Below are 24012 nucleotides of genomic sequence, written 5' to 3'. Positions count from 1 at the left end.
TAGAAAAGGGGAAAAAATGCTAACAAAGGGAGGTTCATTTCTACTTCTTCTACTTATATTCTTTATTTAATTGTTTATTGAGTTGTTCTGTTTTTTTTTTTGTTGATGAATTGTTCATTTTTTTAGTTGAATTGTTCTGTTTTCTTTGTTGATGAATTATGTTTTATTTGGGGTGTTCATTTACCCTCTGTTGTTTGGGGTGTTCTGATGGGTTATTCTGATGGTTAGTTTTGATGGTTAGTTTTGATGATTTGTTTGGATGGTTTGTTGGAGAGTTTCATTTCTACTTCTTGTATTTTTGTGGATTCCGATGAGTTATTCCTCTGTTGTTTGGGGTGTTCTGATGGGTTATTCTGATGGTTAGTTTTGATGATTTGTTTGGATGGTTTGTTGGGGAGTTTTATTTCTACTTCTTGTATTTTTATGGATTCTGATGGGTTATTCCTCTGTTGTTTGGGGTGTTCTGATGTTTGTTCTGAGGTGTTGGTAATTGGACTGTTCTCGTGGCTTAGCTGTTTTGTTTAGGTCTTGGATACCTTCTGTGGGTGTTGGTTATTGTTGTTGGTAACATTGCTTACATGTACTTCCTCCATTTCCATATGATGTACCCATACCTCAGTGAAGGTCATTACTAGACTGAGAGGTAAATGTTTGTTACTCCTTCACTCATCATATGACCCTAAAGTAAGGGCTCCATGTTTGTTGCTACTAATGTCACCATTAGATGTAGCCATGTTGAGTTACCCGTATTATTAGGTTGGCCCATATTTGCTGCCACCAATAGGCAATACATGTTGAGTTACTCTGTTTATTTTAATTCTTGAGGTTCCATGTTTTGTTTCTTCTTGATGAAGCACTTATGTGTGGTCAGTTACTCAATGACGAAAATGTGCTTGCTGAGAGTAACAAGGAATTCATCACTGAACTTAAAATGTCATTAATTTGCCATTACAAACTGATTGCTTACATAGTTCATATGTCACCAAAATGGAGTCTTACAAAGTTCAGTAACTAAATTAAAAACATGTAGATTCTGATGTTTGATTGATAAACTGTCATGCCTAAAACAGTTTTGATGAGAGTTTCTCATTCAAACAACAACCAAGGTTGTTCAAAAGAGGACTTGGATGCCTAGATCTATTATTAATTGATCTAATTCACCTATCAGTCCACAAGTTATTAAAAAGTGAATGCATTCCTTCACCAAATCTTCATTAACTGTTAAGTCTCTTGGTAGTGTTCATTGCCTTCTTTGTGCAGCCTTTGCAAGATGTGGTAGTGGGTAGTTATTGTGGCCTCTCTTTTGCATAATTTCCACCATACAAGCTTGTAAACTTAGAAAAACATTGTCTAGTGTTTCAATTTGTCTCTCGCTTCATATGCTTGATTACATTTTGCACCAACTGTTCAATTTGTCTTTCTTTGGTTTTCATCTTGAATAGATTGAATTGATCTAAAGAAACCTAAATCTAAAATGTTCAAGTCAGGTGAGTTTGCTGGTTGTTGTGTTAACTTGATGTTAAATCCATCTGAATTGGCTGCCTCCATGAAATCTTTGTCTTTACCACTTATATGAGGCTTAGCATTATCCTGTTGAATACTTATATTCTTTGATGCAGATGCTGGCCATTTTTCTTTAATGGATGGTATCACTAAGTTGATCAATGCTTCTTTTGTGACTGCCTTAGTGATAGATTCAACTGGTTTTGTGACTATTGTACCAGCTTCCCTATTCTTACTTTTTCTTTTTGCTGGTTCTTGGTAAGTAAAGGGCCATATACCAAGCTTTCCATCAAACAAAACTTCTCCATTTTCTTTCTATGATGGCCTTGAAACTGCTGCTAAGAACATGATTTTTGTTATGTATCTCTTGCTTTTACAACTTCTATAAGGAAGAGCTTCATTGCTGCCAATGTAGTATCTACACTTTGGATTGGTCATATAAAACCATTTTTCATCAATGTGAATGATAGTACCCATATCCTTGAACATTACACACCTCAATAGCCTATCAAAGACTAATTTCCCCATTACAAAATGTAACCTTATGTGTTTGTGGTCTTCACTTAAAGGAAGAGCTTCATTGCAGCCAATGTGGTATCTACACTTTGGATTGGTCATATAAAACCATTTTTCATCAATGTGAATGATAGTACCCATATCCTTGAACATTACACACCTCAATAGCCTATCAAAGACTAATTTTCCCATTACAAAATGTAACCTTATGTGTTTGTGGTCTTCACTTAAAGCTGGATGTATTGAACTTGTGTGAGACTTAATAAGTCCTTGTTTTACCCATCTATGGCAGGTAGATGGTGCATGCCCTATTGCCTTGCCCAACCTTTTCAGTGTTGTTCTCTTTGACACATCAAGTGCCATTATGGCCTCTAATGGACAAGGTATCCTTTCTTTCCCCTTCTTTCCCCTTATCTTACTCCTCACATTAATAGGCACTTCATGTTGCCTCTGTTGTTTTGCTGCTGTCCATATACTGAAAATGGATTTCCTTGTGACATTGAACATGCTGGCCACTTCATTCATCTTCCCATGTGCAGGTTTCTCGTTTTTGCAGCTCTCAAACAGCAAGCAGACCACCCTATGCCTCTCATCATCTGTTAGATTATGTTTTTTCATAATGAAAATAGTTGGAACTGTAATTTTAGTGAAGAAGTGTAATTATTGAAAGTTGGAAGTGTAATTTTTTATTGTTTTAGATGGAAATGTAAGCTGAACTAATCAGAAAACATTTGCTGCACTTGATGTACTCTAATTTCTTTGATTTGATATTTTTTGGTGGGAGATTTAAAATTTCATGAAAAGTTCTTTTCCCACCCAATTTCCCTCCAACTTGTTTTCCCTCTCTCTTTTTTTATCAAAAACCAGGTAACATTGAAATTTGGTGGGAAGGTTAAGCATGACCCCACTCCTTAACACAATTACTTTATTTTCTAATTAAACACAAATAATGCAACTAATTGTACATTCCTTGGTTGTTGAGCCAAAAGCAAATGGGTAGATCATATAAAAATGGAGGAAGTACTTATTTTAATCACCTTACCCCACAATAATACCCCACAATACTCATACTTTATCTTATTTTAATCACCTTATCCTACAACAATACTTATTTTAATCATCTTACCCCACAATAATACCTTCCCTCTCTCCAATTACCTTACACCACCACAATACTTTACAATAAAATAACTTCTCCTTAATTTGCGTGCCCTTTTGAAAGGGGAGAGTTAAAATGAATAGGAGGGAGTATAAGATATAAAATTTGTGTTGATTTGCCCGGGAATAAGGCATGTGACGGGTTATCCATCACAAAAAGTCAACACAACATATGTGACGGATTGAGAGTTAATGAGTCACAAAAGTTGATTTTTTGTTGACCTTTTGTAATGGATAACTCGTCACATACCTTGACTTACCCTTGACTTTCGCCCACCTGGGAAGAAGTTTTGTGACGGGTTATCTCATCTATACTAAAACTTTGGAGATACGGTCTCTTACTAATTTATTGAGAGACTAATATTCCCTACCTATTTAATAAATATATTCATTTTATTTTTAATCATGATTTCTACATATTTTATTACCTTTAGTATCACAATTTCTCAAAACTGTAAAATAATCAATAAACTATTGTGAGACCGTCTTTAGGAGACTTGATTCACTTATGGTGAACAAAGTCAATATATGTGATCACATATATTGGCATATTGATCGTGTATGATGAGTAGTAGGTCACATCGAGTCACAATAATGGCGTCATTAACTCTGGTCAATATACCTTTTTTATGTGACGAATTACCCGTCACAAAAGCGGTTCCGGCACAAATCCGTCACATTTTCTAAATATGTGTCAAATTTTGTTTTCGTCACATCTAGTTCATAAATTTCCCTTATTTTTTTTGTAGTGCCCTAATAATATCGGTGATGATCCTCTGTCCTATTTGGTAACTCATCATTGTAGACTTGGACACCATAATTTACACCCGAAAAAAAAATAGGGGCTAAGAATAATCTTTGCATTCAAGATTACCAAATTTAAAATTTGAACAATCGAGTTCAATTTTTCGATAGGAGTTGAATTAGAAAATTGAACCACCTTAGCATTCAAACATTCCCAAATTTAAAATGATCTAACAAATGCCATGTAGCAGCCATGTTCAATAAAATTGCTAAAAAGATACTCGTCAAATATGAAAACATTTGGATTCGAACCATGTTAACTCAACTGCCTAAACCGTCTTATCATATTACTTTGTACTTCCGTAGCAACACTACCCCATACCAAAATTACAAATATACGCATTTGATTGGTCGAACATTAATAATCTGAGATACACCAGATTAAAGACGCAAGATTCGTAAACTCCTTAGTTGACACCCTCGGCTGGAGTAAACTCTTTAGTTGACAGACGATGAACCTTCAGCTCAGCAGTCCTGGCAATGAAGGAAGCTGCAATAACCCAAAACCCGTGGCTAACTTTCTAATTTCAAGTTCCTTCCACCTGCAATCGACATAAATATTCCACTAAATAAGTTTTGGACGAAATCCGTAAGATGTAATTAACCAAAACAAATATTCCTAATGTCATACCTGGATATAAAGGAGCACTGATGCTCCTTATATGCGCGGATGAAAGATACAAAGGCTTTAAGTCCTTTCTCCCTAACATCACGATCATTTTCTGCAGCAGCCCTTATCTGAGATACACCAGATTAAAGACGAAAAGATTAATTTTCCATTGCTTGTGGAGTTTACTTTACAATTAGTCTTGTAAGAGACAGTCTCATACATGAAATTGATCAATTAACCATTAACCATATAATTAAAAGAAGGATACCCGAGTATTTGTGTTTACTTTTAAGGTACTCGTATAATTTTTATGTATATACAAATGTTTGGTGGAGTTAAAACACAAACTAAGCTATCCTCTATGCATAAAGCAAGCAAGAAACCTCTGAAGTAACACTCCAAACATAAATTGCTCACCTGCGGAACGACATCAACAACATCATCAGAGCACTTTCTTTCTTGAAGCGGAACCCTCCTTGTACGCAGAAATTCAACATAGGCTTCCTCCTATGATTTAATACAGTTGATAAACAACAAAACGATTAGGAAAATATATGGAAGAGGTACATTTCCAATAAAAGCTTCACCCTTCGGATCCAACCATTGCTCATCTCAAAATTACCTCAGGCAACAGGAAAAGAATTGCACTTCCTTGTTTCCCCAATCGTGCAGTTCGTCCTAATCTATGAATAAATACATTTGGATCTTGGGGAGGGTCATACTGCAAAACAAAAGAAATGATATGATTGAGGTATGCAATATCAAATAATAAAGTTTGTACTAATATGTAACTTCATTACTCTTGTACCTAAAACCCGATATCATGGTAAATCGAAGATACCCACAAGATAGTAGTAGCAAAAGAATGGACAAAACAACTACAGTGGAAGTATGCCAGACAAGACGAGGTTTTGTTGGAAAAAACCCAACATTGACGCAGTTACGCAGACTCCAAATAAGATAACAGCTAATTCTTGCTCATCCCCAGAAAACAGGCAACAATAGAAAATAATCAATTTTATCGAAGCACGTGATAAGAGTAACCAAGTTCAAGAAGGATATCAACTTGAACATATAAGTCCTAGGAACCCTCTTACCTGCACAATGCAGTCAACACCTGCGATATCCAAACCACGAGCAGCAACATCAGAACAAAGAAGAACACCACTTGAAAGGCTTGTAAATGAAGTCAGTGCTTTCTCCCTAGCTTGCTGGGAAGATAAAAAGTATTATCAGCAAGTAAGAATATAGCAACAGCCAACAGAGACAATAATCCAACCACAGCAATATCATTTAAGAAATATATCTGATACTTGACGTCATACTTGTTTCATTTTTCCGTGAAGAGGGATCAACGAGTGCCCCTCTAGAAGAGAAAGTCGTGGGAGAACAAATCCCCAGTAATCAACCGAAGCACAAGTCATAAAATAGCTGCATAAAGGCATCGACCATATGTCAAGTGTCAACTCCACCAGTTGAATACGTCCAAGGACATTTTATAGACGAGACAAGTTTGAAACTCGCATGATAATTTTTTTGGATTTATACTTGACAAGAAGGTCAACTAGTTCCGACGATTTCTTATCTGCTTCACACTCCAGGTACTGCGAAACACAAATAAGAATCAGAAAGTGAGACATCAATAAAACGTACCAGTGATCTACATTCGACATAACCTTATGAGCCTGGATACCTCAATATACAAGCCTGAAGGTGTCGTAGAAGTGCTTGATTTTGATTGTGCTTGAACTTCAACCCGAACAGGATTCCTTAATCCAGCTTTAGCAAGTTCCTCAACAGCCTCCGTCTGTGTTGCAGAGAACAGACCAGTTCTACGAATATTCGGTAAACGAGAAATGATTGAATTTATCTGCTTTTGAAACCCCATATCCAGAAGTCTGTCTGCCTCATCTAAAATCAAAACCTGCAACATCAAGCAATACAAACACAAATACTAGTATAAGTATAAGCCTCATAATGGAATTTTTTGGCAAATTGGTGTTTATTAGCAAAATAATTAGGGAATTGGGGTTGGTTTGAAACTATTTAGATTTATGGTGTCCACGTCATCAGTTTTTATTTTTTTTCCAGTCTTTATGGTTTTTTTTAATTTTTTTTTTTTTTTTTTGAAAAAAAAAAAAGTGAATAGTAAAGCGGCTTTACTATTCATTTTTTTTTTTTCAAAAACCGTCACCTTCTAACACTGATGACAGCCTATTCTAGAAATGAATAACCACCAAAGCCGCTAAGAAAGTTAGCGGCTTCCTTATTTCTCTATTTTTCATAAGCTTATGACATTTATTATCAAAAAAATGACAAAGAGACAAAGCCGCTAAGAAACTTAGCGGCTTTGCCTAAAAATTGGAAAAAAAATGAAACTGATGACGTAGACACCATAAGTCTAAATAGTTTCAAACCAACCCAAACTCCCTAATTATTTTGCTAATAAACACCAATTTGCCAAAAAATTCCTCATAATGAGCTAAAAACCTACGAACTTTGAAATATGAAAAGGAGACAAGTAACAGTGAATCTGTGAATAACTTTGAAAGTCACGACTCCCAAAAAAGTTTGATTAGAACATGGATACCTCAAGGTCACGGAAGTCCAACTCCTCCATTTGATCCATGATGTCAAACAACCTTCCTGGTGTCCCAATCAACACATTTGCCCCATTCACCTCTATTTTCTTGACATCTTCTTTAACTTCAGCTCCTCCAACAAGAAGCATAGTCTTCACATTTGGCAAGGTTGAAATAAAAGGCAGCGCTAGATTATATACAGTATTTGTGATGACAACTCTCTGGTGGGTGAGATAATTACCGCTAGCACCTGCCAAATGGTCCAAGATAAACACATGAATGAGCATACCCTGATGAAGCTCTACATGGGCTACAGCTGATACTTAGGGTCAACTTCCGCCATAAACTCACTCTGGAGTCTAGACCGTTGTATTTTTTTTAAGTTTAGAAATTTAGAAGAGAGACTATTCAGAAATTAGTATCACCAAATGTTGATCAATTTGAGAATGGCCCACTCGATGTTTTAAAAGTGGTAAAGAATAACATTAGTCGAACTGCCGCAACAGCTCTAATTGTTCGAGGACAAAATCTGGATGAATTCCTACCTTCTACAAATACTTCACCTTTTCCTAGAATAACAATAATTATTGATACGGCAATTTAACCCTTTACTTGAATAGACAGATCATAGATGGGTTTGGGAGGGAATGAGAGGGGCAAAAAATCTCCAGTTTGGTTAGCAAGTTGAGTTAAGTGAGTTTAAGATGATTCAATGGAAGGATCCATTTTCTCTCCTATAAAGCCAATTCAAATCTTTTCGACCTAGGGAACTCTCTCACCCTTTTTCCGTATCCAAACAAAGAGTAAATAAGCAATTCCCCCTTCCTAAATTTCTTCAATTAGACTTTAGTTATAGCTCTATTATACCCCTCTAATAGATTCAAAAGACTACACCTTAGGCCTTCATAAATCAGTACAAACTAACACTTTCAAAAATACCAAGTCTAATATATCATCGTATACCTTGACCAATAAGAACAATAGAATTGTTCATATTCTCCCAAAATAATACTTCCTCTGTCCCAATCATTTGTTTACCTTTGATTACAATACCCTAATAAAGAACAAATAAGTAAACAAATAAACGGGATGGGGGGAGTACCATCAAATCAAACTCTAAGTAGAATAACAATTTAGGCGTACACCTCAAAATTCCAATTCCAATTATAAAATCGCTAATAATATCAACCGTCAGTAAACAAAATATATACAAATTGCGCCGAACAGGGGCTGATTTTTTTTATCCGAGTTTACTTTATTACACTACTCCCTCCGTCCGGTCATTTGTTTACCTTTGGGAACTGAGGAAGTGGCCAATTATATTGGATGCCAAGTGGACCAAATTGATAGCGGATGATCAAATTGCCCATCAAAGGCATTCCCAGAATAGAAAGGTAAACAATTGACCAAGACACTCTAAATTTGAATAGGTAAACAAATGACCGAGAACGAGAGATTACTATTTACTACAATACGTTTCGCCTCCTAACTACAAATCCTCGACACCGAATACAACAAAAAGCAAAGTACTCCGTAAACAAATAGAGGGAGATAGAGCGCGCAAACCTTGTGAGGTTTAAGCGGAGTAGAAAAGCGTCGAAGAATTTCGACAAGAGGAACAACGAAAGCTAGGGTTTTGCCTGAACCGGTAGCGGCATTGACCGCGACATCTTTGTGGTTGAGCAGCAGAGGTATAGTGGCGGCTTGAACCGGCGTGCAATAGTGAAAACCGCAACGGTCTAATGCTTCGAGAACTGGTTCTGATAACGCCGGTTCGAGGTTGGAGAAAGGGATGGTGGTTAGAGCTCTGTTATTGTCGTCGATGGTGTACTTCATTGCTTTTGCGAGGGTTGCTGAATTGGTGATGTGCTCAGGGAAATTGTTAAACCTTGTGAAGTTGTGATGGTTTTAATAGGGAAAAAGTTTCGGGAAGGCTTAAAATTAGATTTAGGGCTTTTTGTGACGCTATGGCGGCACGGGCACGATACGAGTCCGAGCTAAGGCGGACGGCACGGGCACGATACGAGTCCGGTACGGGCACGACACGGATGAACAATACTGACGGCACGGGCACCGCACGAACGGGTTGGAGGTGGGTCGCGGCTGCGTTTTTTGGGAATTCTCGTGCCCAGGCACGGCACGACCCAAGCACGGAGGGTCCGGCACGGCCCGAGATTTGGGTCGTTTCTTAATTATTTAATTAAATCATTTTTTTAATATCGTTTTTTAATTATTTAATTGAATCTAGTACATTAAAAATAAAGTAATCACTAATCAAGACATCAAGTACATTAATATTTAATAAAATATATATTTAAATCATTAATATTAATATTCATTATTTATATAAATCAGAAGTATTTAGAAAAAAAATACTAAGGTTACTGGGCTGGTCCACGTGCCAGACACAATTAGCCATGGGCCAGGCACGCCTCGAGCACGAAATTGGGCGTGCTAGGAGTGAGTCGCGGGAGGGTTTTGGGTGAGTGGGCACGACACGACTATTCGTGCCTGGGCCGGACCATTTTTGGGGAAAGGCACGCGGGCCGATCCAACACGACCCAATGCCAACTCTACGTATTAGGTGATATAGTTTTTTTTAGGGAAGATATATTATTTTCTTACATCATGATTCATGAGTAATTATTTTATTTTAGTTAATTTTGATTATAATAATCGACATGTCTCATATGAATTTAGCGTCTTTGTAAGAGTTTTGCTAAACACAAAGTCTCATTTGTAATAGATATATCCGTTGCAAGCTTGCAACGAGTCAAATACTATCCATATAGGGTAGATAAGACAAAAACATAGTGTCTAGGGAGTAACAATCGGTTTTGTCTTATTTAACCACATGGGTAGTACTTGACTTGTCGCAAGCTTTATGGATATATTTGCCACAACGGAGACTTGTGTTTGTAAAAATAATCGTTATGTGACTTTCTATCTAATTATAACCAACTGAGTTTGGTATAGTGGTTGATCATGTCATCCCTTTCCTATGAAGTAAGAGAATCGATCTTTGCTTATGACGACGGAGAAAACTTCTTGACTATCCCTTTACCTATCGTAAGAGCATCAACAACGAGACTACTCATTGTTATAAACGGTGAACACCACGGTTTGCACCCAAAAGAAAAACATGGCCTAAGAATAGTTTTTGCATTCAAAATTCCCAAATTTAAAATTTGAATAATCTTATTCAATTTTTCGATAGAAGTTGCTAAACCGTTGAAGTTAACTATGTAGAATTGCTTAGTTTAAGCAACTAATTTCATTAAGCTAGTAACTTAATTAAATGAACCTACAACAAACAAACGACCAATAATAGACGTAGATACTCAATAAATCGGAGGAAATATATAAAGAAACAAAATACGAGTAGCAAACAGTATAAAAGCATCAAATATGATCATATCATGCGTGGCTTAGCTTATTCATTATCATGGGGCTACATTGACATAATGACATCAAATGTTTTAGTTTTAGCAAAAAGTACTCCCTCTGTCTTGCTTAGAAAGATGAACGATTGATTAAGATATCCAGAGTGAAATAGGGTAAATAAATAATCGGAACGGAAGGAGTATATGCCAATAGGGGGCAACGAATGATGTAGGAGAAGTGAAAACAAAGAAAGCAAAACAAAATGATGTTGAAATATCACCCAAGAATATTCACCCTCACCTATATTTGGTTGCTATGCTATCCTTGAAATGGCTGGATGTAGGACTAATGATGTTCCCACTTCATTTTCCCATCTCTTCACTTTGAAGGCAAGCAAACCATGTCATGTCTTCATAATGAGCTTCATCACTCCACTTCAAGCTAAGTAAAAAGAAAAAAAAAGTAAAAAGGAAAAAAAAATTCATTTTAGTACATAATGAAATCTCACGTATATAATGTTACGATCGATGATATAAGATAACTTTATTCTAGCTAGGTTAATTAATTTTCGCAATACAACTTTTATTCAACCACTTTACTTTTTTCATTTCGCTCTTTCTAATATCAGATTGAAGAAAAAGAAAAGGAAAAAACTAACTATTCAAGTTGGCGGTACCACCACCCTAGTTATTCCCTTCCAACTCCACCCAATAACGGATATAGGGGGTCAGTAGCAGCGCCTGCCTGTGCTGGTAAAGAAAAAATTTGCAAGTTTTGGTTAAAACACATCCAAAATTTCCAAGGTTACGTTATGTCATTACTTGTTCATTTCGGCTGAGATTTTTCACCTCTTAACTGTAAATTCTGACTCCGCCAATGCCACCGATCACCCCACATACCCACCCCGACCAATCATTGCTCGGTTGCTCCTCTCCGTTAGTCAGAAATAGTTACAACCAATATCATTTACATTTACTATATAGTAAAAATTGTACTCCGTAGCTAGCATGGTTTGAGACTTAAACCTCAAGTTAACATGTAAACATTTGAAGTTTTCAACCATTGAACTACTAATATTTATTCGGGGAAGTGGTAATTAGACCCCCTTTACTTTAATGAATTGTGAAATCGAACCCCTTAACTTTAAATTGGAGTAATTGACCCCCTTGCCTTTTCCAAAATGTGAAATTAAACCCCTTTCTAATTTATGGCCAATATCTCACCGGAATTTCATTTTCTCCTCAATATCTCCTTCACATATGACCTTTTCCTCTTAAAAAATTAAAAAGCATATGATATAGCTATAGAGATATGCAACTACAAATTTTTCGACTTATACAAAGAAAATAAAAATATCGATGAATTGTACATCTACCATGTTTATTTTCTCAAATAATGTTATTGACGGCTTGTTGTGGCTCAACATGATCGAGTTTATCTTTATGTTGTAGCTTTAATTTTAAATAATGTCTATGTATGTCGTATATATGGCTTAGTAGTGCTAGATTTAGCAGTTGATCTTCTGGTGCTACCTAGTCGAGTAGCTTACATAGTTGCTGGTAGAACATTGTAAGCTATTCTCCTTCCGTTGTCCAAAAAAAAAAAAAAAAAAAAAAAAAGATCAACTCACATGGCTTGAAGAGACAAAGAAAGAAGCAAGAAGTTGAGTGGGATGCTTGCTCGTTGCTCGTCTATCATTATTATTATTACCATTAAATTTCCTCTAAGGGAACACCACGTCTTAGCCAAATTCTATAATCATTAATTCTTAATGGAATAATCTACACTATTCTCACGTTGATTGATTAATTTGCAAGATGGAATTGAATAAATTAATTGAAAAGTCAACAAACAGTGGGTAGATCAATTGAATTTCTGCATATAAAATTGGTCGGAAAATTACTTAAGGGTTTAATTTCACATTTTGTAAAGGTAAAAGGTCAATTACTCCAATTAAAAGTTAAGAGGTTATATTTCACAATTCATTAAAGTAAAGGGGTCTAGTTACCACTTTCCCGAATATTTATTAATCAATACAAAACCTTATACGGAGTATCATATACGAAATGGTATCATCAATTAATACGTTTATTAAAATTTAAGGCATCATAATAAAAAACTTAAACAATAAAATACACCTTTGCGAGAATTACTTTTCTAATCTTGGTACTTTATAGAACATTTTAGTAGTGAAAACAATTTGTGGCCATGACAACAAATTTCTGCGTCCGTCACTGATTACTATACTATCATCCTAAAAGAAGAAACTTTTCGAATACTCCCTTCGGCCTTCGTATCAGACCAAAGGTAACACGTACCTAATACGGCCGTACCTAGGGTTGAGCAAAATTATACAATACGGTTTTATTATACGTATCCGATATGCTATACGAATTTAATTATATGGATTTTCGGATATCCGATACGCTTTTTTAAAAACCGTATCGGATAAGGATCGACAAAATATGAAACCGGATATACGGTATCCGATACGGTTACCTTTTTTCCAGAGTAAAATACTAAAATATATACATAAATCACAAAATATCCAATATGTTGGTGATTAAACCTTATTAGTATTAAACTTTATAAGTTATTTACTCTTATAACTTTTTAAAACACTTTTAAGTTACTAAAGAAACCAATAATCACACATAGAAAAGGAGAAAAATATATTAAATTACATAAGTGAGGCTGAAAACCGGATACCGGATATACGGAAAAACCGTATCGGATAAGGATACTAAAAAAGGAGATTTAAAAAACCGGATATCCGATACGGTTTTGGATATCCGGTTTTGCCACCCCTAGGCATACCACACCAATGGTAACATTCTTTATTTGTCCCACAACATTACAAGTTATCCATATACCCATTTGATATTTACACAAAATGCCGTTACATACCTCACCTACCAACTCACAATTAAACCCACAATTACATCAGTGAGGATCCTCTGTCCCATATGATGTCCCATCTCTTGTCCCATGCTACTCTTTGCTTGACACATCAACATAGGAAATAATAAATATACCATATATGTGATTTTTATGTCTATGTGTCAAACGGAGAGAGCATGAGACATGAGATGAGACATAAAAATAGGACAGAAGATCCTCATTGCAATTACATACCCCTCCTATTTTCTTCCCTCTTTACTCCTGCTTTTACCCCATTTTCTTAAAAAATCCATTTTTTACCACCTCTCTATTGTTGGAGATGGGGTTTGAGGTTCATCCATAGGAATGGTTACACATTTGTATACGGGTTTGTTGATTGACATGGCAAGTGGTCCCCTAAAAGTTAGTATATTTTTATTCTCCAATAACATATGTATGAGGGGGAAAATGGGTAATTTTATGTGGGTCCTATGATATGAACCTTGAAAAGATTTGTCTATTGTTGTATATGGGTTTGTTATTGAAGAGGTTTGTTAAATTGATGATGTGTCATGTGACAAACCTCTTTAGAGGTTCATCTATTGTGGATGCCCTAACGTGCCCTTATGTAGAGATTCAAACTATATTCCCATTAAGGAGTTGTTTGGTTGATTAAGGAACTTAATTTTCCTAGGAATCTACAATTCATTAATTTGGGTGAATTTCGGAAAAGTGTTTGGTTGCTCATGTAGGAATTAAATTCCACAGAAACTTCCAATGACCAAGGGGGAGTAGGTAAGCAACTTAGCACATCATGTAGGCATTGGAAGTTCCTGAGAAGTTTTAATTCCTACATTTTCCAAAATTTATGGTAACCAAACAACCCATGTTTTTCAAAATCATGGGATTTTTCAATGCCTATATTTTCTAGGTGGCAACCAAACAACCCCTAAGTATGGTAAAATTGAGTTTATATTTGAATGTTTTATGAGAATATATTAAAAATCTTTTTATATCCAGTTTATTAATACGGGGTACACGTCAGAAAAACGAAAACCGCTAAACACAAAATCTACCCTTCACGATAAATTTCAAGTTTCCAACAAAGAACACACCAATTTGTTCACAAAAATTAACAAATAAACAAAGCTCGTAATCCGTAACCGATAATTTGTGATTCACCTAATTTAAGTATAAAAAACGATTTCATTTCCTTCACACTCAAAATTTCATACTCTTTTCCTCACCATTCCCCAACCAACTTCACCTCTGCGCCCAACTCCCTACCCAAATCCCGAAAAAACGCCCGCCCAACGAACATTTTTTTTTTTTTAAAAAAAAAAAAATAAAAACAGAAAAGCAAGGCGATGAAGGTGACTAATAGACCATCATCACCACCGATTAATTCGACGGTCCGAAAAAATCGACTATTTTCACCGTTCGTCTTTACCCTTCTTGCTTTCGTCATATTTGTTGCAATTTTGTATGGTCAGGATTTATCTTGCACTTTTTCTTCACGTTTTGATCAACGCCTTGATCACGTTGTTGGTGACTCTCGTCTTACCCGTAATTCCGTTACTAATAACTTCGGTTAGTCTTAAACTATTACCTCTCCTGCATTCATATTAATATTAATCATGTGCAGTTTACGTCTTACGATGTTAATGTGTCTTTTGAGGTGAACCATTTAATTCCATGAATAAAATAAGCAATACTAGCCGTGGCGGAGCCAGGTTTCAAGCTTAGGGGGCGGATGAATAATATTATAAGGCACACTTGAATTGTTTTTGAAAAATTTAACTAAAATTTTTGAAAAATTCAACTGTCGGGGGGACTGCCCCTGCTAGCTCCCTAGCTCCACCACTGAATACTAGTATTCCCGTTTCTAAATTGGGTCGCCAAAATTGGTTAATTATGTGTTTCAATTCTTTACGTTTTTATTCTTCTGTGAGAAATATTTTAATTTGGGTAAGAGAGCGAATACTTAGCCAATTGGTTATAAGTTGACATTATTTTGGACTAGTGAGACGGATTCATCCTTTTTTTGGCATAGACTTGATTTTTGTAGATTTTAACTTAATGAACAACTGAATAACTAATGATATGGTCAGGGCCGGCCCCGTGGACGTGCAACCTGTGCACCCGCACAGGGCCCTCAAAAATATAAGAATGTGGATAAGTGTTAGTTATGCAGTGACAAGTTGTTTAAATTGTCATATATATGGTGGACAAAATGAACTCAATCATCAATAGATTTATTATGCTAGCTAGTTATCCACCTTTAGTAGGTAGGTAAGTGGTTCGATAATGAATTTGAATTGCCGTGTTTTGTTTTAGCCGAATCAAAGAAGAATAAAAAAGATGGCGGATCAAGAGGCGGAAAGAAGAAAAAATCGCTACCATTCGCGGTAGGGAAGACCGAGGAAGGGTGTAACATATTTGACGGGAAGTGGGTATGGGACAAGGAGAGTAAACCCATGTATGAAGAATGGGAATGTCCTTATATTCAACCTCAACTAACTTGTCAAGAACACGGTCGTCCTGATCGAGATTATCAATTTTGGCGTTGGCAACCTAACGATTGTGATCTACCTAGGTAAGTAGATAGCTCACTTGTTTATTACTCCGTAGCATTTTATGTTATGACGATTTTCTTTTAGTAAAGAACGATATAGGTGTGAATTATTTTTTTAAAATCGGTTGTAAATTTAAGTGACAATCACGTCATTAGTAAAAGAATCGACTTTAGGTAAACTAACACTTAATACGTGACCACATTGGAAGTCTGGATCCATTTTTAATGAATAATTTCAACGGTTTGACCTCAACCACATAACAATATACTCTGTTTTATTTATTTAAAAAAAAAAAAGATAGCCCGATCTAGGTGACAAAAGGTTATAAACAACTGATCTCCCTTAAAACGGTTCGGAATCGATAAATAAATTAAATAGGCCCTTATGCAAAATTGTGGAATTGTGGAACATATTTTGGCACCCTAGAACTTAATTAATAGTAATCCATTGTGCATTGCTATTATACCTTTTGGCTTATGTGTGTTAATATGAAACAAAGTATAAAAATGTAGGTTCAATGCAACATTGATGTTGGAGGCTCTGAGAGGGAAAAGAATGCTCTTTGTTGGCGATTCCTTAAACCGGGGTCAGTTCGTTTCCATGGTTTGCCTTCTTCATAGATTGGTACCTGAAGATGAAAAATTGATGGAGGACTCCTATGATTCTTTGACAGTGTTCAGATTAAAGGTTAATTAATTACATGGTCAACATTTCATCTTCATTCTGATAAAAAAGTTCTAAGTTGTGACCTGATGTAACCCAAATTCTCATATGAAACCGTCTCATGCATAATAATGATAAGGTTGTCGTGAGACGTCATGTCCTAGATAATGGAATGGGTAGCTAACGCAGTACGATACTGAGACTGGCTGATGTTGCGATTTCAGGAGTACAATGCAAGCATAGAGTTCTATTGGGCGCCTTTCTTGCTTGAATCAAACTCCGACAATGCTGTTGTGCACAGAATAGCCGACAGAATTGTTCGCAAAGGATCTATTAAAAAGCACGGCGATTTCTGGAAAGGTGCTGATATTATGGTATTCAACACCTACCTTTGGTGGATGACTGGCCTTAAGATGAAGATATTGTAATGCTCTTGATTCTTTTTCAATTATTGTGTTTCATAATTTTTCAGAATTTCGGGTCTAGTGGGACAGGCCGAGTGAGGTAGGTCTGATGGGGTGGGTCGAGTATGATTGTTATTATGATGATTGAATGCTTACATGTTTTCAGGAAAGGGTCATTCCAGGATGAGGAGAAGGAAATCGAAGAGCTCTCGACTGAGGACGCTTATAGGATGGCAATGAAGAGCATGTTGCATTGGGTTCAGAGAAACATGGACCTTAAGAAGACTAGGGTGTTCTTCACTGGCATGTCACCTACTCATGGAAAGTAAGTTCACTTGCAATAAAAAACAAAACTGTGTTTACTGTTTGCAGGAATTTCGTCTAGTTCTAGTCCCGTCAGTAGGACTTAATGAAACAAATTTTGCGATATTTTGACAGAAGTGAAGATTGGGGTGGTGAACCTGGTAACAACTGTTATAATGAAACAGCAATGATAGAAGATCCAGAATACTGGGGTTCAGATTCGCGCAAAACCATCATGAAAGTTATAGGTGAAGAGTTCAGTAAGACCAAGGTGCCTATATCATTTCTGAACATCACTCAATTATCAGGTTACCGGAAAGATGCGCACACACAAATTTACAAGAAACAATGGAATCCCTTGACCCCACAGCAGGCCGCAGACCCCAAGAGTTATGCTGATTGTGTACATTGGTGTTTGCCAGGCCTTCAAGATACCTGGAATGAGCTTCTTTTCGCTAAACTTTTTTATCCTTAACCCAATCTTTCTTAGGTGAAAATGGATTTTTCATGGGATTTGGATATTAAGTTAATCTGAAGTTGGCTCGTGGGTGAAAGCGTCCCTGGGAGCTGAATTTTTTGTGTTTATTTGAAAAGCGAGAAGATGAATTGGCGGCCTGGAGAGGTTTCTTATAAACGAATATAGTTGTGAAGAAATTATGCTGATTCAAATTTGATTAAATCTTTGTAAGTGCTCATGTAATGCAAAGAACTGCTGAGAAAAGAGAGCATATATGTCGGGGCTTGTTCAAACAATCAAACCGATATGTCAATGCTAATCTATATTACTGATTTGTTAGACACAGTAACTTTGGTATGATATCGTGTTGTTTTCCCAAGTTGAATTTGGGTGGTTTTTCGGCTTTCGCTTTTTGCTTACATATATAATCTTAGCAAAGAAACATGGTTGTTGCCTGGACTGATGCAGTCATGCAGTTCAATTTTCCTGCATAGTTGCATGTATTAATCTAACCAAAGTCGCGAAAGTTCACAAAAAGAGTAAGGGTGAAACTTGAACTGAAGGTACAGCTTGTTGGAGTGTTGTCTTGAAAAGCAACTTTCCTCTCTTTGCCTTTTGTCCCACATTGGTGAGGAACATTAATGTTTTGATGTTTATAAGGCTTCCTTCACTTGATGGAGTAAGAGATTGGTCCACGGAGGCTTTTGTGGTGAGTGTTGGGCATGTGGGTTTGGGTCCAAACACACACACGCGTGCACCCGGCCCGACTCGGCTTGTGCTCGGGTTTGGGTAGAGCACCTAAGGTGTGGGCCAAAGGCCCTCTTTTACCTTTTTGGTCTTGTGTGATGTGAGCACCTTAATTGTGTTTGACTGGAGCGTTTTTTTGGCTCCTAACTGCTCTATTTTCGACTATAAATAGAGCAGCTTACCTCCTTCTTTACACACAGGAAATCTCACAATTCCTTTCTCTTCTTCTACTTCTCTCTGAAAATGTTCTGGGTATAGTTTCTGTTCCGTTCCAAAGTCTTCTTACTTCAGTGGTGCGGTTCGAAGGCTGCAGTGTTAACCTTGGGGAACTACCGGCGAGAGACGATATCCACCGCGGTCGTGCCGTAATAGTTTTCGAGTCAGTGGCTTTTTACCACGACACTGCACATCTCTTACGATAAGTTTTTTTGTTCTGTTTTCATCTTTCCCTAATTTTTCCTGTCAGATTTCCATTGTTACGAATTTACATTCCAACAATTTGAAAACTATTATTTTTGTCGTAACAATGGCTGCCGTCTCAAACAAAATCCTGTCTGAATTGTCGAAATTGGAACCCTTAGACGGTATGAACTACAAAAGATGGTCTCAGAAACTGCTTATGTATTTTGAACAATTAGAAATCGACTATGTTTTGTTTTTCGACCCTCTATTTCGTAAATGTGCATTTGCTAGTGTAGAGACTACCCCACCTTCGTCTGCATTCTTCGTTAAGTCGAATGAGGAGTCAATTAAGAAACATGATAAGGATAACAAAACTGCTAAGTTCCATCTCCTTACTCATATGTCGAACACCCTCTTTGACTTATTTTCGGTGCATAAATCTGCTAAGACCATATGGGAGCTGTTAGAGAAAAAATATGGGCCTGACGATGCGGGTAAGAAAAAATATGTTGTAGGGCAGTGGCTTGGGTTTCAAATGGTAGATGACAAACCAATTATGGAGCAAGTTCATGTTTATGAGAACTTGTGTGCTGATGTCACTAATGAGGGAATGGAACTAGATGAAATTTTCTTGGCTAATGTTTTGCTAGAAAAGTTTCCCCCTTCCTGGAATGAGTATAGGAACCATTTGAAACATAAGAATAAAGATTTGTCCCTTCAAGAGCTAGTAGGCCACATGAGGACTGAAGAAGCTAATCGTCTGAAAGATAAGTCACCCAATTGTCTCTTACTATCACAAAGCCAATCTTGTTGAAGTGGTGGCTCTTCAAAAGAAGATAGGTTCAAGGGTAAGAGAAAGGCTAAAGTCGGGTCAGGGTCAATCCAAGGGTCGAATGCCAAGAAAGTCGGTCAAGGGAAATTCACCAAACCCGCCTCAAAGATCCGTAAACCAAATCGGTTTGCTATGTTTGTGGGAAAACGGGTCACAAAGCTTATCAGTGTCCTCAAAAGAAAGTTTCTTCTTTGAAGCTAATGTTCTTGAAAAGGATGATATTATTCTTCTTTGTAGTGGTTGAGGCTAACTGGTTGCAAATGCTAGTGATTGGATTGGATACGGGGGTTTCAAGGCATCTTTGTGCTAACAAGGATCTCTTTCTTTGAATTTGAAGATGTTCTTTGATGGTGAATGTGTCTACATGGGTAACTCTTCTTCTCATTGTTATCACCAAGCAAAGGCAAGATCTTTCTCAAACTAACCTCGGGAAAACTCTTGCTTTAAATAATGTTTTATATGTTCCTACTTTGCGTCGAAACCTCGTGTCTGGTGCCTTGCTAAACAAAGCTGGTGTGAAACTTGTTTTTGAGGCTGACAAGGTTGTAATGTCGCGCAATGGGGATTTTGTGGGCAAGGGTTATCTCTGTGGGGGTTTATTTGTTTTGAATGTTGATTCTCCTATCATTAATAATAATGCTTCTATCGCTTATATTGCCGAGTCTATTGATGTTTGGCATGGTAGATTAGGTCATGTGAATGTTGATTCGATTAAAAGGCTCAAATCTATGTCGCTTATTCCTTCGTTATCTTCAGAAACTCATGAGAAGTGTCCTAGTTGTGTCGAGGCTAAATTTGCTAAGAAACCTAGTAGACCTGTTACAACTAGGCAAACGAGTCTTCTTGAGTTAATTCACACCGACCTAGCTGACTTCAAAAACACCATGAGCAGAGGTGGTAAACATTATTATGTCACTTTTATTGATGATTTTTCCAGATATACCAAAGTATATTTGCTTAGAAATAAAAGTGAAGCTGAGGACATGTTTATAAAGTTCAAAACTGAGGTAGAAAATCAGCTTGATAGGAAGATTAAAAGAGTCAGGTCCGATCGAGGAGGAGAGTATGGCTCTGGTTATTTAGTAGATTTTTGTGACAAAAACGGTTTAATACATGAAAAGAGCCCGCCATACTTACCTCAATCGAATGGAGTAGCTGAACGTAAAAATAGAACTTTGAAAGAAATGATGAATGCTATGCTTTTAAGTTCTGGCCTTTCTGATGATATGTGGGGGGAAGCGGTGCTTTCAGCTTGTCATATTCTTAACAGGGTACCTCATAAGAAACTAGACAAGACACCCTATGAGATGTAGAAAGGTTATGCTCCTAACTTAAGTTACCTTAAAGTGTGGGGGTGTTTGGCTAAAGTAGGCTTACCTAGCTTTAGGAGGCCAACCATTGGACCTAAGACTTATGACTGCGTTTTCATTGGTTATGCTCAAAACAGTTCTGCTTATAGGTTCATGTCTTTAAGTGACAGGTCTATATCTGAGGCTAGAAATGCTGAGTTTTTTGAGCAGGTATTTCCTTTGAAGAAGGAAACAATATCACTACCCGATGCCCCTGTTGTTTCTCGTGCTGTTAACCCTATTGACGAGTTCTATGCATGCGAGTACTAGTACTTCGTGGATCATGCAGTTGAACCAAGAAGGAGCAAAAGGCCCAGAATTGAAAAGAGCTACGGGAGTGATTTCATCGAATCGATGCTATCGACTTCACTTATCTGAAATCGCAGGTGATATTTGTGCTTTTGATGAGCTTGTTTCTGCCCTTTTAATAGAAGATGATCCAAAAACATATGATGAGGCTATGAGATCTATATATGTTGTTTTTTGGAAAGAAGCTATTAAAAATTAACTAGATTCTATTGTTTCGAATCAGACTTGGGAGTTAACTGATTTGCCTAAAGGTAGTAAACCCATTAGTAGCAAATGGATCTTTAAAAAGAAAATGAGACCTGATGGAACAATAGAAAGGTTCAAGGCCAGACTTGTGGTGAGAGGGTTTACACAAAAGAAAGATATTGACTATTTTGATACTTACTCACCTGTGACTAAAATTTCCACCATTAGAACTCTTATTGCTTTGGCTGCTATTCATGATCTTGTGGTACATCAGATGGATGTAAAAACTGCTTTTTTGAATGGTGACCTAAATGAAGAGATCTATATGTTGCAACCTGAGGGGTTTGTGGTAAAGGGTCAAGAGAGTAAAGTGTGTAAACTGAGAAAATCACTATATGGTCTTAAACAAGCACCTAAACAGTGGTATGAGAAATTTCACAACACTTTGATTGATGATGGCTATATAACTAACAATTCTGATTCGTGTGTTTATTCTAAAATGTTTGAATCAGATTGTGTGATTATATGCTTATATGTTGATGACATGTTAATTCTTGGTAGTAATTTATTTGTTGTAAATAAAACCAAACAATTTTTGTCATCACGTTTTGAGATGAAAGACTTAGGAGAAGCTGATGTTATCCTTGGAGTTAGAGTTATGAAAACCCCAAGTGGTATATCCCTTAGTCAATCACATTATGTTGAAAAAGTGTTGAAGAAATTTAATAGTTTTGATGTTACACCTGCTAGAACTCCTTATGATGCTAGTATATCTTTGTGTAAGAACTTGGGTGATAGTGTCTCACAAGAAGAATATGCTAAGATTATAGGAAGTGTAATGTTCCTCATGAATCGTATGTACTCGACGGACATTGCTTATCTTTGTTAGTAGATCGAGTCGATATACACATAACCCTTGATCTTGAGCATTGGAATGCACTTCGTCGTTTACTTAAATACCTGAAAGGAACAATTGATTTGTGTTTGCATTATGGTAAATTTCCTGCTGTGTTAGAAGGATATTGTGATGCAAATTGGGTTGCAGGTAATGATGAAATTCACTCCACTAGTGGTTATGTGTTCACCTTGGGTGGAGGAGCTATATCGTGGAAGTCCGCAAAAGCAGGACTTGTATAGCTAGCTCCACCATGGAATCTCGAGTTCATTGCTCTTGAGTTGGCAGGTCAAGAAGCAGATTGGTTGAGGAACTTACTAGCAGACGTGCCTTTGTGGGGGTTGGGGGGGGGGGGACAGTTGCACCAGTCTCCCTTCTCTGTGATTGTAAAGCAGCTATCAGTGTTGCTAAGAATAATGTCTACAATGGTAAGAAACGACATATTCGGATCAGGCACTGTGTGGTAAAACAACTCCAGAAAAATGGGGTTATTGCTTTAGACTATGTGAAGTCCGAACGTAATCTTGCTGATCCCCTTACTAAGGGGTTAACAAGGAGAGTAGTCCTTGATATGTCGAGAGGAATGGGGCTTAAGTCCTTGAATCAAGTTTGAGTGTGATACTTGATGGACTCTATAGCTCATTCCTATGGCATTTGATATCCATAGCCAATTCTGGTGGTGCTTTTGAGACGCACTTGATGGATTGTGTTTCTATAGAGGTTGGACTTTGTCCTTACTAGCTCTTATGAGAAGTGCTAATGAGAAGCACTTGAGCTACCTATGGGGTGTGATGGTTCAGCCACCATCTATGTGAGAAATATGAAATTTCTTGCTAGAGCACTCACCTAAACCAGGGTAAACGCATGGCTTTAAAAGCGTTGCACTTTGAATTTGCGGAACGAACAGTCTTTGAAGGTATGATATGTGTTGTGGGGGTCTCAACCGAAGTCCAAACAAGGAATTCAAATCGAAAGATATTCACTTGTTAATAGTAAGTTGTTGCCTCATTTCACTAAAACGTCAATTCAAGTCGAAAGACATTGAACGTTTAAGTATCCAATCCTTCCTTACCCAGAATTTTTTCTTAGTTCTTTTCTTCGCCATCAGTGGGGGATTGTTGGAGTGTTGTCTTGAAAAGCAATTTTCCTCTCTTTGCCTTTTGTCCCACATTGGTGAGGAACATCAATGTTTTGATGTTTATAAGGCTTCCTTCACTTGATGGAGTAAGAGATTGGTCCAAGGAGGCTTTTGTGGTGAGTGTTGGGCCTGTGGGTTTGGGTCCAAACACACACACGCACGCGCGCGCCCGGCCCGGCTCGGCTCGTGCTCAGGCTCGGGCTCGGGTTTGTGTAGAGCACCTACGGTGCAGGCCAAAGGCCCTCTTTTACCTTTTTGGTCTTGTGTGATGTGGGCTTGTCCACATTCAGTGTATATAGGAGGAATATCAGTCA

General features: G+C 37.1%; 2 protein-coding genes across 2 annotated transcripts; one reads left to right on the top strand and one right to left on the bottom strand.

The window, feature by feature from the left end:
• Positions 1 to 4081: 4081 nt before the first annotated feature.
• Positions 4082 to 9092, bottom strand: LOC141612328 (DEAD-box ATP-dependent RNA helicase 18-like). Its single transcript, XM_074431079.1, is given in 11 exon segments — positions 4082 to 4523; positions 4613 to 4719; positions 5009 to 5098; positions 5214 to 5312; positions 5689 to 5802; positions 5917 to 6022; positions 6140 to 6195; positions 6285 to 6515; positions 7182 to 7373; positions 7376 to 7423; positions 8740 to 9092. Coding segments are annotated over 11 exon segments (1395 nt in total). The 5' UTR covers positions 9010 to 9092; the 3' UTR covers positions 4082 to 4441.
• Positions 9093 to 14630: 5538 nt separating this feature from the next.
• On the top strand, positions 14631 to 18225 carry LOC141612327 (protein trichome birefringence-like 33). Its single transcript, XM_074431078.1, has 6 exons — positions 14631 to 15027; positions 15775 to 16033; positions 16526 to 16700; positions 16901 to 17100; positions 17247 to 17405; positions 17519 to 18225. The coding sequence occupies exons 1-6, from the start codon at positions 14805 to 14807 to the stop codon at positions 17856 to 17858; spliced, it is 1356 nt and encodes a 451-aa protein (XP_074287179.1). The 5' UTR covers positions 14631 to 14804; the 3' UTR covers positions 17859 to 18225.
• The last annotated feature ends 5787 nt before the right edge of the window (positions 18226 to 24012 follow it).

This window comes from Silene latifolia, chromosome 11 (genome assembly GCF_048544455.1).
Source record: "Silene latifolia isolate original U9 population chromosome 11, ASM4854445v1, whole genome shotgun sequence".
Lineage (NCBI taxonomy): Eukaryota > Viridiplantae > Streptophyta > Magnoliopsida > Caryophyllales > Caryophyllaceae > Silene > Silene latifolia.
This window is presented reverse-complemented; position numbering and strand designations above follow the sequence as displayed.